This window comes from Myotis daubentonii, chromosome 3 (genome assembly GCF_963259705.1).
Source record: "Myotis daubentonii chromosome 3, mMyoDau2.1, whole genome shotgun sequence".
Lineage (NCBI taxonomy): Eukaryota > Metazoa > Chordata > Mammalia > Chiroptera > Vespertilionidae > Myotis > Myotis daubentonii.
The window spans coordinates 184,919,160-184,936,603 of NC_081842.1; the positions used below are offsets into that span (position 1 = coordinate 184,919,160).

At 40.8% G+C, this 17,444-nt stretch overlaps 2 protein-coding genes across 4 annotated transcripts in view; both read right to left on the reverse strand.

Moving 5' to 3' along the window:
* Window positions 1–15,955, reverse strand: part of LOC132231104 (calmodulin-like) — a 428,233-nt gene extending 412,278 nt beyond the window's left edge. The window contains exon 1 of the mRNA XM_059689646.1: window positions 15,943–15,955. The gene's annotated coding sequence lies outside the window, so the exon portion shown is untranslated. The remainder of the gene's footprint in view (window positions 1–15,942) is intronic.
* CDKN2C (cyclin dependent kinase inhibitor 2C) lies at window positions 10,536–17,185 on the reverse strand. 3 transcript variants are annotated; one of them, XM_059689647.1, is made up of 3 exons: window positions 15,249–15,944; window positions 14,667–14,806; window positions 10,536–11,281 (listed from the first exon to the last, which is right to left on the reverse strand). In XM_059689647.1, the coding sequence occupies exons 2-3, from the start codon at window positions 14,793–14,795 to the stop codon at window positions 10,904–10,906; spliced, it is 507 nt and encodes a 168-aa protein (XP_059545630.1). In that variant the 5' UTR covers window positions 14,796–14,806; window positions 15,249–15,944; the 3' UTR covers window positions 10,536–10,903. The 3 variants fall into 3 exon arrangements, 2 of the variants coding, with proteins under 2 accessions (XP_059545630.1, XP_059545631.1); XM_059689648.1 differs by lacking the exon at window positions 15,249–15,944 and having other exon boundaries at window positions 14,667–15,158; XR_009451988.1 differs by lacking the exon at window positions 14,667–14,806 and having other exon boundaries at window positions 11,142–11,281; window positions 15,249–17,185.
* Between the last annotated feature and the right edge of the window lie 259 nt (window positions 17,186–17,444).

Consider the following 17,444-nt stretch of genomic DNA (forward strand, 5'->3'; position numbering starts at 1 on the left):
CCAGAGCAGCACTCACTTTCCCTCGTTTTTTATCTCTGTAGATTTCCCTTTACTTTCTCACCAGTGAAACTCTGCATTCCAAAGTATGTTTTTTTTTTTAAAGTATTTAATCCAGCAACCTATTTGTTTTGTTTTGGAAAGGTTTATTAGGAAATCTAGTCTTCAACTTGTTAATGAAAGTCTGCTTGACTCTTCCAGAGTAACTTTCTGAAAATGGTGCTCGGTTTATCTTGGTACTTATTAATTTCCAAGTCTAATTTACTATTTCTTTTGTTCCTTTATTATGCATCATATCCTATTATGCTCTGTACATGGTATTTTCTCATTAGTTCCTTGAAGGTTGAGAGGGTGTCTTACTCACCTTCTAATACTCAGTATGTAGAAAAATACCATACATATAATAGGTAGTTAATAAGTGTGGTTATTAAACTGAATGTACTTGTATATTGGTCACATGCATAGGTGTGTAAGTTGGTGAAGTGATGACTTTAAATCTTAATTCAAAGTTCTTATTCTTAATCCACAAATGTCTAATACTCAAGGTTATTGTCACTTAAGAGGGATTTTCTTTTCTTTCTATTAATATAAAAATCTCAAGTGTATGGCCTTCCAAGTCTCCTAAAGTATGAAATAACTAATAAATATAATTCCTAATTATTACAACCCTATAAAGTAAATTATTGTTCCCATTTTACAAATGAGGAAATGAGGTAAGAAAGGTTAAGTGCCTGTTTCAAGATGAGACACATCGTAAGTACAAGGGTTAGAAATAAAATTTATCTGGCTCTAAGCCATTCCTTCACTATCTTGCACTGAGTACTCACTTTGGGTCCCATCATGCAATGATTATGAAACTTCTAGGTATTTTTCGATTCCCATTTGAATCAGAGCTATAACAGTCACTTATTCCAAAATAATGAAGGCTATCTTTCAAACTACCTGCTTATGTATGCTTTTTAGAATATACTTTATGTCCATGCGGTTACTTTCCATTGTTCACCTGATATATTGGTTAGATATAGACAACCTCAGAGAGTACATGCTAGAAAAACGGTCAATTATTTTAAGGTGGCTTTTCCTTTTTTTGCTCAGTAAGGGACAGTTTTCCACTGTAGTATATTTAAATCGTATCATAAGCCTCTTAATAAGATTTTGCCTAATGAGGCTGCTTTTTTGGTGCAGTCTGTGCACATACTACCATACACTTGCTCATACCTTGCTTACATTCCAGTTGTAAACTTTATGTACCCAAATAGTTTTAAGTTCCTTGAGGTCAAGAATGAATTTTGTTCCTTCGTATTCCCCATAATAATAGATGCCATTTATTAAAGGATTACTGAGTACCAGGAAATTTATACACATTTCATTTATTATTTACAATAACATGGCAAATTAGGTATTATTACCCCCATTTACAGATGTGGAAAGTCTTGGATATAATTAGTCCCAAGGTTGTAAACCTATTAAGTGGCTATAATGATGGGTCCTTAATGTGGGAGTGTTGAATTGACTGATTATGGTAATTTCCCTGAAAGAGTTTTCCATCTGGCAATAATGAAGAAGAAAAAAAGGCATAAGTTCGTATTCTTATGTTATAAGTTACCAGCCTGTGACCAGCGGCAAGTTACAAAGCATCATTAATCTGTATTTTCCAGTTTGTAAAATGGGAGACTAAAGCTCAATCCATGAGATAGCTATGAATATTAAATTAAGTAATAGAGAAGGAAATAATAAATGTTGACTTAGTAACTTACTTGGTTTTGTTTCTTTTCTTTCTCCTTTTACTGAAATGTAAGCTGAATTAATATATGTATAAATTAAGAAGTACCAAAAAGAAAGACATTTATTAAAGTATCTCCTATTTTTCTTTGAATACATACAATTTAATAGCCTACTAGATATTGACAAAATTCAATATAATGCAGCATTTTTATATGCTAACATATTCATAACTATATTAAAATATCATTGGATAGCCCTCCCAGATCAATTACTGTCACATATTCTGAATAGAGACCCACTTGTTTTTTAGGATGTTCATATCACTTTCCTAAATATTTAGGACTTTATTTCCTACAATATTGGATAAGAAATCAGTAATCATTTTTGTATGTTTTTTAATTGATTTTTTTCTTTATTGATTAAGGTATCACATTTGTGTCCTTATCCCCACATTACTCCCCCCACACACACACACTCATGCCCTTCTCCCCCCCCCCCCCCCCGCCCCAGTGTCTGTGTCTATTGGTTAGGCTTATATGTAATCTTTTAATTTAATGGAAATAAATTTAAATATTTTGTTCTTAGCATGCCTTTTACCCAAATTAATAGGTTATTGTGTAAGTCAGTTTTTCTGTTGGTTGATTTAATGTCACTGTTGTTCTGTAACTTGAATTTTATGTCTGAATTGTATGTTTTGATCTGACTTTTCTTCAAGCTATCCTGTTCATGAATAAAGAGAAACCTTCCCATAGCCATACACAGCATTCTATAATTTAAATCTATATGTTTAAACTCAAAACAATGATATGTTACTATATTGTAGAAATGTTAAATTAATCTTACATTGATCCTAAATATTATTATGTATTTGTTCAAAAATGTGCTACTAAAAATTTCCACAATTTTATCCTGGTCATTCCAGGCAGAACATTTTCCTTAGAAGGCACTGATCTTTAAAGTTCTTTTATATTGGTAAGCCACAAACTTTATTTGCTGATCTTGGTGCATGATCTTTCAATAGGACCAGATGAACTAAAAGGTCCCTTTGAGTATTTGGGGGGGGGGGGTGTTTAAAAATTAGAATGATAATAAGTTGGTGTTGTGTGTTTTATAGATACTAGTCATATTTTGAAAAATTGCATTTTAAATCTTTAAGACATGATACACAAACCATTTTAAAGAAATTGAAAGCAATCATATATTTTCAACTGATGTTCTTATGTACTGTTCTTTTATATTTCTATATTAATATTTCCTACATGACGTCTGTGAAGTCCCTCTGAATGCAAAATATATGTATTCCTTCTTTTAACAGTCTTTGTGTAAAGTCATTTGCTTTTCCAGTAGGTACATGGTGTATTTAAAAAATTATAGGCAATTTACACCAGCTCAGAGTCATTGTGACTACTCTTAAGCAAATTAGCCAGCATTTGGTCAGTACTGTGTTCGCTCCCCTGTGGTCCTACTTGGGCTTCACATTAAACAGCCCCTCAGTCGAGTCCAAATGTCCAATTATACCCACTCACCATGTTAGAATGGTGCTGAACTTGCTATTTTGGGGCAGAATGTGTATGTGTTGTATTTAAATAAAACACATGTATGTAATTTAAAAATATGACCATAAATAATAAGTGGTTATTGTCTGTCTAGCTATGTGTTTTAAAAGCATTATCCATGTGAAATGGTAAAAAATAGACAAACAAAAACTGGAAACTGTAAAATTATCCATACCAAAAAAAATTAATTTGTTTATATTTCCCATGATGGTGTAATGAAAAAATATTTTTGGGTCTTATTTTCCCTGCTTTTGAGTTCTTGAGCAAATATCTTTTACTGGTCTTGTTTTGTCCTTGGTTTTGGATTATTTAGCAAATCGCCCATTATGTAATTAACATGAAATTAACCTACGGGTAGGCTATCTAAAACATTTAAAATATCCATTCTTCTTGCTGCTATTACAATTCTATTTCTAATAGTTCAAATTTGTTTACATTAATTGTGAATGTTACATGGCCTTCATATACATTTGCCTCATGACAAGAATTTGAAACAAAACTTAGGTAGAACTAGGGTCTGCATCAGTGTTTTCAGTTCTAAGATTTTATTCTCTTATCCTTCCTTGAATCATTAATGAAAATGATCTCACCTATACCTTAAAAATTATCAGCTTATATTTCTGTAGCAGATCATAATTTAACATCTTAAAGTGAACTGGTAGTATTTTTCAAAATATATATTTGCTCAGTACTGAACTTTGGTAAGAAATATCTAAACATACACACATATACAGAAAATACTCATATAGGACAGGTCCACAAAGTATTATTTTGATTATCTGTCTAATACCAATTATACGCTTATAGATAAACATAGAAAAGTTAAGTCCATGTGTCAAGTGCAAAAAAAAAAAATACTACAGTTAAAATAGACCATTTACCAGTAGTTGTAATTTATTTTTAGAAAATGCTTTTGATCTGATATCATATTTTTCTCCATATTTTTCTATAAGTATCTACATTTTAACTTTTTATTGGTGAAAACAATTAGCTTTATCTTAATATGGCAAATTAAAATGTATTAAATTATTTTCCAAAGACCAGAAATTAAATTTAAGATTTTCTAAATCTTGATTGTGTGCTGAAAATCATAGCATATGTCAAAATATTAAAACATTTTAAGATTCCAACTAATTTATATTCATAACCTAAATACAAACTTGCCACAACCTAATATCTACACTTGCTTCACTGAACTTTATTTTAAATAAAATACAGGCTGAATGCTTGCACTCATAGGCCTATCATCAGTTTAAATTAATAGGAATAATAATTACTTTCAACATCATGAAATATTTTAAAAGTTGAAGTAATATTTGTGAATAGAGAAATAGATGGCCGAGGAAGTAGGAATAAAGGAGAATTGGAAACCTCCTTGTACATGCTTTTTTGTTCATCACCTAAAATGTGGAAGCAAAAAAAAAAAAAAAAAAGATAGGACAGTCTTTTAGGTGAGAATAGTGAAGCATTTTTTTTTTAAAAAGAAAAAGACTGTGCTTTAACTGTATTTTACTTAACATTGAAAAAGAGACCCTGGACTGATCAATTACCTTTATATGATGATGATTATATAATGTCTTTCACAATTAAAAATAATACTACAATACACACTATTGCTTATTTAAATACTGAGGAAGGGAATATTGTACTATTCATTATCATCAAATGCTACTCAATTTAATAAATTGATCCCATTTATTCTTCTAATATATGAGGTTTTTAAATGTTCAACTTGTATCATCACCATACTATAACTGATTTACAAATTAATTATTTTAGGCCTTTCAAATGTTAACATTTATTTATATCTGTTCTAAACTTTGACAAAAGAAGAAATGCATGCTTCTTTTAAAATGGCCTGCATAAGTTCGGTCTGAAGTTCTTGAATTAGCAGAATGGCCATCATCAGAATGCTGCTGTATCATTGAGGATAGTCTCTTCTTAATACAAATATCTGAAAGAGAAACTGTGGAACAAGAACTATTTAGGCCCATGTGGCTTTTACAATAGTTCTAAAATGTAGGAAATGAAGATATTGTTACATTAGCTGTACACAGAATAGCCAAATTATAGAATAGTTAGTCCTAAAGACCAGTAAGTTTTATTTTACTTTAGGCAATCATGCTTCCAAGGCATAAATTTTAAACTCAGGGCAGACTTCTTTAACCAGCAAGTTGTGCAAACTGTACAGTTAGAAGAAACAGAGGAGTGGAATTGGACTATATTTTAATTTGGTTGTGATATTTTGGTTGCATTTCTAAACTAAAACTTTAACATTAAAAGATGTCAGTTCTATATATGAACTTTCACTATTCACATAACTAATCTAAAAAACTAAGGCATAGAACTAAAAAAAATGGCATAATAGTGCTTTATATGGTCAAGATAAAGTGCCAATTTCCTCTAAATAACTACTGTACTGATGAAATGTAAGGAAAAGCAGAAACTTCTGTTTCCAAACCTTTTAATGGATATTTTTGAGCTTTTCACCTATTAATCCCAGAAATAGTCCTATTATTTTAATGTTAAGAGACAATATCACTATTATACTAATTTGAGTGCGTTTGAGGTCTTGCTAAATTATTTCTTCTTTTATACTATTGATTATATGTAGGATTTCTTTTTAGTATTCAAAAATAAATGATGGGTAGTTTGGATAAGGTTTTTAAACTTCCTCCCAAAAAGAGCTGATATTTTTAGCTGACTAGCTTTTTAGGATGGGGGTAGTGAGAGAAGAGAAAAAGGCTGTATATAGAATTATTGAATAGGCCTGCATACTGACCAATGAGGATGGGGGCGGGGAGAAAGAGAGGTGAGGTGGAATAGCTGAAGTGTAATAATATCTGTATTTTTTTTTTTAAAAAAATGTACAAATTCTCCTCCCGCCTCATCCCCTCCCCTTCCTCGTATGTGCTGGTACCTCTGGATGGTTCAGAAGCCATTTTAGAACTCAGGAAACAAAATGTGAGTTACACTTGTGCTTTTGCAGGTGCTGTGGGTAGCAAGGATAACCTTTGCTCGCTTGCCTGGTGTGTTACCATGCTGTTGTTATTTGATGTCTTTGAGGATTAAAGAAGGCACAGAAAATTCCAAACCTACATCCTAACACCTGAAGCTCGCACAATATTCCTGTAGCAGATGGTAAAACATTTCATTGGCACCTTAATTTACAAAGTCAATACCCAGATTCGGGAAAGTTTATTCTTTTGTGGCATCTTTTGAAGATCCATATTCCATTTTCGGATCTATTCTGGGTTGAAAAACCGACTCCTTCTAGGTATTTTGCGCACCCCAGCTCCACACAAAGTCCCTGCAGGCCTGCAGTTCTCGGTGTTTCACTCTGAACGTGCATTTTCAATCCAGGACGTTTAGTAATTTAGGTGGGCGATGGTAACAGCAACACCATAACGAATCTTCATGAATAGTCTATGGCTGAGAAGCCTGAGAGGTATTTGCCGCCACGCATTTGGACGCGAGGCTCGGAGCCCGGCTGTCCTCAGCTGTCAGGGGTGGGGGGAGGAGGGAGAGGAGGGAAGGCAGTGCTGGCATTGGCACTGGCCAAGGAGTTGCTCCAGAGTTCGGCAGCCAGCTCACCTCTGCAGAGAGCTGGGCGCTCACCGGCCCGCTAGCCCCTGCGCCCGTGTCGCCCTCCGGCCCCAGTCCTCAGGCGCAGGTTGCCGGCACTATCCCGTGGGATGGCTGCCGCCTCCTGGGGGACAGTCGCCGGAGGGCTCAGGCCGGGGGACCTGGCCGCCCCGGTGGCCTGCAGCGCCCGGGAGGAGCCGGGCACCCGCTCCTCCTCCCCGCCCCCAACTCCCGCCTCCTGCCCGCCGCGCAGCGCGCCGCTCGCCCCAGCTGGCTGGAGCGGCCGCACACTCACTCACTCCGAGGGCGCCTCCAAGGTTACCCGGGTTGGGGGCTGGGGAGGCTCCCGCCACTGCCTCCTCCGCCGCGCTCCTCTCGCTGCGGCCCTCCCGCGCTCCTCGGCGACTGTGTTCCAAACCCCAAGGCAGAGTAGGCTCCAAAGTCCGGGCGGGGAAGTGGAGCGGCGAGGCAGACAGGCGTCAGGGCGGGGGGCGGCCTTAGTTGGTCTGAGTGCCCGGAGAGCAGGGTCAGGCGAGGTCGCGGCCAGAGGGGGCTGTGGCTCCGGCTGGCGACCTGGGCCCCGCAGGCTGGTCCGCGGGTGGCGACCAGGGGCCGCGGGGCTGCGGGTTGCGGGCTGCAGGCAGCGCGGTGGCGCCCGAGGCGCCCTGGGCGCGCTGGAGGGCAGAGACAAGCGGGCGGACAAACCTGCCGAGGAAACCAACTAAATAAAAAGAGACTGTTATTTAAGGCGCGGAAATTTGAAATATTTGGACAGGAAGAGAAAAGAAAAGAAACCTTAGCGAGGGAGGGAAAAGAAGAAAAAAAAAAACGCGAGCTAACGGTTTTGAAACTCCCCCACCCCCACCCACCCCGGGCTTTTCTGCGCGCCCTGAGGGAGCTCTGGGCTCCAGCTTCCTCACTAGAGAGCCCGGAGCTGCAGTGGGAGGCTGGACAGTTTCGAAGGGACAGAAAGGATGTCTTCGCAGCCCCTCAAAGGGGGCTTGGGTTGGCTATGGGCAGAATATTTGTCTGCTGCCTCGCTCTAGGTCCCTGCGTGGACCTGTTTGCGTGTGTGTGTGTGTGTGTGTGTGTGTGTTCGAACTGCAGTGTAAAATCAAAAGTCTCTAGAGACCAAGAGAGGGACTCTTCCACCCCCCCACCCACCCCGTCCGCCGCCCCCGTAGGCATTTGATGAAGGTCATTTAGGGCTCAGGGCAGTCAGGAAAGCTGTAAATATCACCCTTCTCTCTCCAGCGCTGTGATCTTGCAGCGCTTCTGGGCTATTGGCTTCTACTCCAGGCAAAAGCACCTTTTTGGGAACTGAGATTTCGAAACCAGTCCGGAGCCACAGATCCCACGATAAGGGGAATTTATACTATTACCAATTGAATTGCTTGTCGGGACCGAATTCTTTTATCCATCACCCAGCATTTAGTGTGTGTGTGTACGAGCTCATCTCACACCGTTAAGAGATGCGAAATGTTCACCAGAAAAGTATTGGTTCACTACTGAAATATGTTAAAATGCAGTTTGGCTTACTGTCTCAGGAAACAGAACGTGGAATGAGGTACAGTTAGTGCCCCCTTCCTCGAGGTGTAAGTCCGGATTCAGCTTATACTGGGCAAAGGCTGAGCCTGAGTTTCCCCGATAACTTGGGTACGGACACAGTGGAGAACTGAATTTAAGAGGGCAGAGCTGTTTAGCACCCTCCATCCTTTCTATAGCGTCCTCTCCGGGGGCTCTGACCCCTCCATTAATTAGCACTTGCCTCTTCATTCTGCGTCCGAATAAGTTCAGACCCTTCCCCACCTCAGCTCATTGCAAAGTTTAGACTCTATTAAACTCAGCAACACCCTTCTTTCAACCTATACGTGTCGGCATATTCAGGAGTCTTACCGAATATTATTGAGGTTTGTGAGAGAATGAATAATGGTTTTTCATATTTCCTAGAGGGGACCACATAACTCATTTCTAAAATACTTAGATTAGCAAAGCTATTTCCTGCCAGAGAAATGTGGCGATATTTAATGACTAGCAAATTTTAGGCTGAAAAGAGATGAGCTCCTTGTCCCCTATGCGTTCCCACCACCTATGGACAAAGCCACTGCAGAGGTACCTCCTTCTCTTTAGCTTTCTGAGTCCTATAACTTTATATTTGGTCTCCAACGAGCAATTTTAATACTGAGACTTGGTGGAAACGTAAGAGGCCATTAAACTTGACTTTAAACTCAGAAACTTCCATCTTTGCAGTTAAAACTTCTAAGAAGGGTTGTTTTTATGTTTTTAGTAATCTTATGTTTAGAAAAATAGTCATCTTACTTAAGCAATGTTTTGTACATTGATCCTAGTTTTAAAATCCAAATACAACACTTTTTCCTTCAAAATCATCGCAACTTCTACTTTTTCTAAATTTTCAAATGTGTTTTAAATTTAATTTCATGTTGCTGTCAAAAATAAAATTGTTCAGTAACTTGTGGTTGGAGGTGGCAGAAGTTGAAATCCTGTTGCACTTAACTTAGGGAAGGTGAACGTTAGTGCCAAATTAAAAGGATTAAATCTCTTATCTATACTCTTTTTATATTATCATGAAAAACACATTATTGAAAAACCACTTGCCTTGCAATCATTCCAATCCTTGTTAGGGCAGGCATCAGAACCATATCCTTCAATAAACCTTGAAGTATTTTGTTCTTTTTGGAGCGAGGGCAGAGAGCTTGTGAAGCAGAAGGAGGAAACTTTCACATAAAACATCTTTGTTCATATGGGAGAATATGAATAAAGTATTTATAAATTTATAAGTGGTAACTGCATTGAAATATTCTGGTTACAATCTTTAATTGAAACAACAGTCAGATGCTGGAAAATTCTCTCAGAAATATGATTATTTTTATGTCATTCAAAAATTATTTTTAGCTTAACATATTCTTAAAAATATTTCCTATGCCTTTACTAATAAGCTTTGTGGGAATCAAGTACTATATGTAGGAGTGACCTATGTACTTTTTGTAAATGTTTACATATTTATTATACTTCAGCCCCTAAAATACTTATGACTCTCATGTAATTTATATTTTTTTCTTGCTGGACATTTAACCCCCTAAAAATTTGTTTGTATTATTTTTAATACATAGACATTTTATAATTTTACATTTCTGTCATTTGGGGAGAAAAAGCCAGTGTTGCACTTAGTATACTTATGGTATTATTTTGAGGAAATTTGTTAACGAATTATTTTATTTGTGATTTTTTAAAAAATCAACTAATGGGAGGCACTTTTAAGGTGGTACTTTCTTTTAAAAGTGGCTTTTAGAGCCAACATATAATTGTTTTTAGATTGCTATTCTGAAACCTGTTTTTCCAACTATTCAATTAAGTTTGAGAAAAAGGGAAGATTAAACAGTAGGATTAATTCACACTGAAATAATGTCAGGTTTGATGTTCAAAAAAGTTGTCCTTATCCTACTTTAAAGCAGAAATACAAGGCACCAAGTAAACTCTTTTGGGAGAGACATCAGGAAAGGAAGAAAAAAATAATTGAATCCTCAAGAGAATATGCCTAGTTTTCCAGTTGGTCTATGTTTTCTAAGGTCAAGATATAAAACATGATCTCCTAGGAGGTGGCAAATTATATGGGGGTTATTGTAGTAGAGGAGTGGAAGTCACAGAGAAACATTGTCCTGTTTTGGAAAAGTGTTTTAATTAGGCAAAAGAAGCATCAGGACAAATCATTTTTAAAATAAAGTCATCAAGTTGGGTATTGAGACTAGCAAAGGGAGAAATAAGCCAAGAAAAAGTAAAGGGAAGATAAAATAATAATAAGAAAGCCAAAGCTATTTGCAATTATATGTTAGAACTCACGGTTCTGTAGGTGAAAAAGATATTCATAAACCTGTAGTAAGATTTCCATTTAGCAGTTTCAGAAGATTTAACAAGCTGCTTAAGATATGACAAAACTGAGTTTTAACAAATGATATTAAAATCGGACAGCCAACCATTTAACTGACAGAATAGCAGGCGGTGTGGGAGAGCCCTCCCCACATTCAGTGTAGATTTTCAGCTCCCTCCGCCTGGGTTCCCTCCATCAGGCTAACGACCTCGTTCCTCCGGTAGAGCCTGGCCAAGTCGCAGGCGGTATCCCCGTTGTGGTTCCGATGCCCCACGTTGCTGGTGGTGTGCTTCACAAGGAACTCCACCACCGGGAGGTGGCCTTCTTTGGCAGCCAAGTGCAAGGGCAGGTTCCCTTCATTATCCTCGATGTTAACGTCAGCTTGAAACTCCAGCAAAGTCTGTAAAGTGTCCAGGAAACCCGCTCTGGCTGCATCATGAATGACAGCGAAACCAGTTCCGTCTTTCAAATTGGGATCAGCACCTCTAAGCAGTAGTCTCCTGGCAATCTCGGGATTTCCAAGTTTCATAACCTGGAAAAGAAGAGAGTAGAGTGCTTCTACTACAAGAATATTTTAAAATATCCACCTCTCCTATTTATGTAATTATGTTTAGTGAAGAAGTACTTGGGGAAGACCCACGTGATGGAGTTTTAAGGACTCAGTTGCAAGAAGGAAAGTACTAGTAGGTATAACTAGAAGAAAACTTATAAAAATTGAGCGTATATGATGGAATATCTTAAATGGGCCCCAAAGTAGGATAAATTGATCAGTAAAATAGAACTAGTTCAAATTGTATAAAATTCGCTCACAACTCAGTTCTCTATCTCCCATAAAGGGGTGTGTAACTTCGTGAATTTATTAAGAGAAAAGAAATGGAAATTGAGATTTAAATAAGAGTCTTCTGTGCTTGTTCATACTCACAAAATATACCTCGAGTATTTATTCTGGAAAAATCAAAGCTGGGCCACATTTATTTTCTAAATAGCCACTGAAAAGAAATAAGGGGAGTGAGTTTCTTTAAATCCCCAAAGAAGTGTTTCTACACATCAGTCTCCATCACCTACTGTAAAAATGATCTATTAAAAATTCAGATCTGACATTTTCTTAAATGATTAATTTTCACAAGGTCTCCCCCAATAGCTATAGTGCCAAATTCCCAAGTTGTTTTTTTTTAAATTTATTTGCAAATTATTACATATTGGCTATGAGGTATGAGGTGTATTTAGCACTTATAATTCTTCACTTGAAATTTTTAAATATTACTGATTATTAGGTGTTAAGTAAATAATAGCGTTCTCCATGTTTATGATATTGACTTACCTAAAACTAAAGTCAAGACATGCCATGTATCAGATAGGAGATGATTATATGGCAACTGCTCTTGAAAAGAATGGAACAGTCTAATCCTTCTATATTACTTACTGTTTTTAAAGTTCTAATTGGCCTTATGATTTTAAAGTGAGCAAAAGAAAATAAGATATTTAATATGTACTTTGGGACACAGACAGCGTCTGTGGTTGAGCCCATTTAGTAATCAGCTGGTGATCCCACCTTATTTCCTTTTGCAGTTATTGTCAGGAATTTAGGAATAGCTATTTGTAAACTGCCAACACTTGAAAAGCCAGAATGTAGTATTAAAATTTGCTGTCAATATTCAAATAATTCACATGATAAAGACTTATCTACTTTTGTTTGAATATTCATATTTCACTCTAATAAGAGATGTCTATTAGGCTCTCATAAAATATCTCGTGGAGCAGCACGCAGTTATTTGTACTATATATAATTTAGTTGTGAAAAAATATAGTCTCATTAACATGCCAAAAATTTCAGCATTTTAACTTATTTCATTTATATTTAGGTATACTCATAATAATATAAATTTATAATACATAGATTGCATAATAGACACTCAAATATTTGTGAAATTAAATATAACCCATTGGAAGATACATACAAAGTTTATCCCTTTAGAATGTTTGTTTTTTAAAAATAATCAAAAATTAAGTAATATTAGAATAAATAATATTTTATAAATGCAAACTATATAGATGTCCAAGATAGTAAGCCTCCCTGTCGATAAAACCTTCCTGGCTTATAGCCCTGCCTTTGGGGCAGTGGTAAGAATGATACATAATTTGTTTTTCAAGAACTTCAATGAAGTATACTTTTTGGTTATTAAAAATCGACACAATCTAATTTTTTGCCACAACTGCCTCTAAAGATTTAGTCACATTTAAGAACCTGGACTAGGAAAAATAAGAAACAGACAACTTGGATCTCTGTTAAGGAAATGTATGATTAAGGCCTTTGATATTATACTGATTGAAAAGCTTACAGTAGCAAAGGAAAAAAAAACTTTTACAATTGAGTTAAGTAAATATAAATGTAGAAGGAAATTTACCATCTTTCATAGTAAATAACAGTAATATTGGAAATTGTTTTAAAGGAAAGTTCTTTCTTGAATTATGACACAACTTCAGAGTCCTGATTATACATACTGAAAATAAGCCTTGAGACTCCTGTTTGTGTGTATTTCATCATATGTACAAGGACTAATTCACAATAAGTGGGTGTTAGTATCTTGATAAATGTGTTTAATGTAAACAAGGTTGCAGATTTTATTTAAAATGTTTGTCAAAACTTGTTTTCAGTATTAATTTCCCAGTCTTCCTGTTCGTCAAAAGTCCTGCAAGGTTTTATTCTTAACATGGGTTAAGAGTCTCATTGTGAGATTTATAAAATCTTTCAGTTTTCAATAGGAAACTTTTAAATATATTAAACTTGTGGCATTGCTATCACCACACCTGTTAAAACTACTAAGTAGAAAAAGAAAAAAATCCTTTCCCCACTTAATCTATCTGAAATAAAAAGATAAATTATTTAATATATATGCATAAGCTTCCATAATAGTGAAAATTTTGCAAGGTCAGTGTATTCTGATTAAAAATGTAAGACTGTATAGGCATTATCAGTTAATAGTATATATCCTTCCACTTAAATTTTCTAATTCTTGTAATTAAAATAAATAACCTTAAAAACCCTCTCTCCAATTTTCAATGTTTCGAGTGTAGCATTTCCGAATAAGACTAGCTCACAAGAATATCATTAGAACTCTGATAAAGCAACTATTTGAGACCAATTTTCCATTTTTCTGTTTTAAGCCTTTTAACTAAGTTACAGGATAATGTCCAGAGGAGGAAAAAAATTATCAGGTACAATACTTGGCAGCTGGACTTGTTTCATTTGTTGCTTGTAAATCTAATAACTAAAAATTAGAACATACCACGGCATGACCGCAGAGACAAAAACACAAGCTGAGCTCTGATTAGAAAATTCAATTTTTTATTCCTCCTCAATCCTGAATGGGTGGATGGTATTACATTAACTGTGAAATGTACATCCTGTCCCCGTGCCCAGTCCACCCATTCCAAATGAGGAAAGGCTGTTTGTTAAAACGTGAAGCATTTGAAGAAAAACATCCCTGCCAGTAGTCAAGAAAATTAACGTTAAAGTCAATTATAGGAGCAAAGTATGAAAACCACTAATAGCAGCGTATTTACTTCAAATAATAATCATAATAATGTGTTTACAGAGCTGTCTATCCCCCCTTCCCCCCCCAACTCGGCGCTGCTACGATGGCTTTCAAATACCCACCATCATAAAAACATTCCGAAAATTAAGACCAAACCTGGAATCTACTTGATATCATGGATGTTACTGGATTTGACGAGTTTGTTCAAAGTACGTCATTTTGGGGAGTTGGATCCACTTAAAGATATAAAATATGGCAACCGACTAGGTTTAAAAACAGTGAAATTCTGTACCCCTCAAAGCTTAAAAGCTGCTATTCTAGAAACCCGGGTCACGTAGGCAACGCTGTTGACCTGTTTTCCCCACCTCTCTGGATACCAACCTGCAGCGCAGTCCTTCCAAATCCATTTTGTGCATTGACGTTTACATTATTTTGCAACAAACTAGTAAGTTGCTCTAGGTCCCCCCTGGCAGCTGCGGACGCCAACTCGTTCCCCCAAGGTTCGGCCATTCTTTAGGGTCCTGACGATCGGGAAAAGATGAATTAGTTGTTTTTCTTTTCTCTCTTTCCTTCGCTCCTAACCAGGCTGCATGATGGCATCGGAGGCTGACAGAAGGACTGGGATGGTTAATCTGGAGTAGAGCTTGGTAGTAAATACTAGTAAGATCTGCCTGCCAAAAGCCCGCCCCTCGATTCACACGTGATTATTCAGCAAAACTGAGCCATTGGAGAGGGGCTCGCTCCTCGCTTTTTAGCTTAACCCCTAGGAAGAATTCTGGTGATTCAACCGAGAGACAGACACATTCCTGGTAAATTACTCTGGATGGAAAATGCAGGCAGAGCTGTCACAACACTAAAGGTCTCTGCGAGGAATGTGTGCGGAGGGTTAGGGAACTCGACCCGGGGGGGAGAAAACACAGCGGAAGAAACAACATTTGCGGGGAAGAAGAGGCATTAACCCACCCTGGTTCACGGCGGTGGCTGGGGCCGCGCGAGCCACAACGGCAGGGGCAGGTCCTTCGGGAGGCTCGTCTCCATCCGTCACGCCCGAAGGGGTAGTCGCGTCCTCCGCGGCGGGGAGAGCGCCGCTGCAGCTGGATGCTGACGTCCTCCGGGGGGTTAAAGATGATCGCCAGCAGGCAAACGGGAGTGGTAGTTCCGCAGCCCTCAAGTCACAGGTCGCAGCGACTCCTCGGTGGCCTGGGCTCCTCGGGAGGGGCCTGGCTTCGCGTCCGGGCCGAGACGCGGGCTAACGCCGCGCGGGAAGGCTCCGGAGCCCGCCCGCCGGGCCACCGCCGCCCCGCCGAGCCTCCGAGGCCGTGGGAGCCAGGCTCGGCGCGCGTCCCCGGAGACCGCCGGGCGCGCGGCGGGCCTCGGCCAAGCGGGTCATGCCGGCCCCGCCGGGTGCCGGGACTCCCAGCAGCGCGAGGACAGGGAGAGCGATGCGGGCAGCGTCTACCGGGCCCGGGCTGCTGGGGCAGCGCGTTGCAGCATCGCGGCTGCCCGGGGCAGCCCAGCCGTCACTTCCCGCCTACGACCGAGCCAGCGCAGGCTTCCTACGGGAGACGCTCCCGGAGCGGCCGCCGCCGTCCTCTCCTTCCTGCCCTGGCTTTCCGAGGGGCGGCCGGAGAGCGGGAGGGTCCGGGGGAGCTGGAGCCGGTCTCCGAGTTTGGGGAGTCACCGCGATGCCAGGTCGCGGCCAGTCCCGCCGCCCTGTCGACCAAGAGCCCAGCCGTTCCGGCCACCGGTGCCACTTGGCCAGCCTCTCGCGGCTCCCCGACCTCTGCCCGCGGCCGGTGCCGCCAACAGGGCAGCGGCCGCCAGCCAGCTGTGCCCCGCAGCCGACCTGGGCAGCGCCGCTTCCTCCCGAGCCGCCGCGCTCCCGGTGACAGTTTCTTTTGTAGCTGGTCTCCCCCAAAATCGCCGGTCCCTGCTCCCCTCACCCCGACAGACACTGGAGCGTTATCCCCCTTCCTACTCGCCTCCTTCCCTCCCTTCTTTGCTGCTCTTTTCGCTCCAACAGTTGCTACGTCTGTGGCCGCTGCAGAGACCGTGCCGGTTTCTTTCCCCTTTTTTCCGACCTCATCAGCTTTTTTTGAAAAGAAAAAAATTGAGCGCTTTTTGAGTTGAAAAACCCGCCCCCATTTTAACGGCAGAGTTTTAAGGAGGCTCGGCGGAGTTGCCGCGCCGCGGGAGCGGGAAGGCCGGGCCCCGCCCCCACCCCGCCCCCCGCCCCGGCGGCGCTCGCCCGCCCCGCCTCGCGCTCCGCCCCCGCCCGGCGCCCTTCCTCCCGCCTCCTCGCTCCCCCCTCGGGCTCCGGCTCCGACTCCCTCCCGCCAGCCCCTCGGCCTCCTCCTGCTGGCCGGCGGGAGCGGGTCGGCGACGCGGAACCCGGGGCTGCGGCGAACCCGGCGGGCGGGCAAGAGGGGACGGGGCTTGCCCAGGAGTCCGGCTGCGGAGAGCCGCAGGCTTGGAGGCCGGGCGCCGCTGGCTGCGGCCGGCGGGGGGCCCGGCGCCCTCGGCGCTCCCCGGCTCGGCGCTCGGAGTTCCGGCGGCGAGGCCTGCGCTGCAAACCCGGCCTCCTCTCCGCCGGGGCTCGCGCGGTGCAAACCCGGCCTCCTCTCCGCCGGGGCTCGCGCGGTGCAAACCCGGCCTCCTCTCCGCCGGGGCTCGCGCGGTGCAGACCCGGCCTCCTCTGGGCCTCGCACCTGCCGGGTCAGCCCGGGGCCGCGGCGGGCAGAGGTGGCGGTGGGGTGGAGGCAGAGACCCGACTGACAGCAGCAGCGGTGCTCAGCAAAAGCAAAAGCCTTTTGTAGAGTGAGGTCCAAGAGTCCCAGAGACGTGGTATGTTGGTGAGAAACCATGACGAGCTCTGAAACCCTCATGTTCCAGGGGATCGAGATGGAAACATTCCATTTCTTCAGGGAAAGGGAGAAAAGCAATTAACTTTAAAGCGAAACTTAAATCCCGGGGAAGGTTTTCTAACAAGGCCATTTTATTATTATTATTGCCAGAGTTCTCACTTAGACTACATAGATGGGGACTTGTTTTTTTGGGGGGGGGGGGAGGGGAAAGAGTGTTTAAATGTAAATTGTTTATTTCAAACATCCGAGACACCAGTTCTTTCTTTGCTTTTAAACTTCCTCTTTTAGCGGTGTC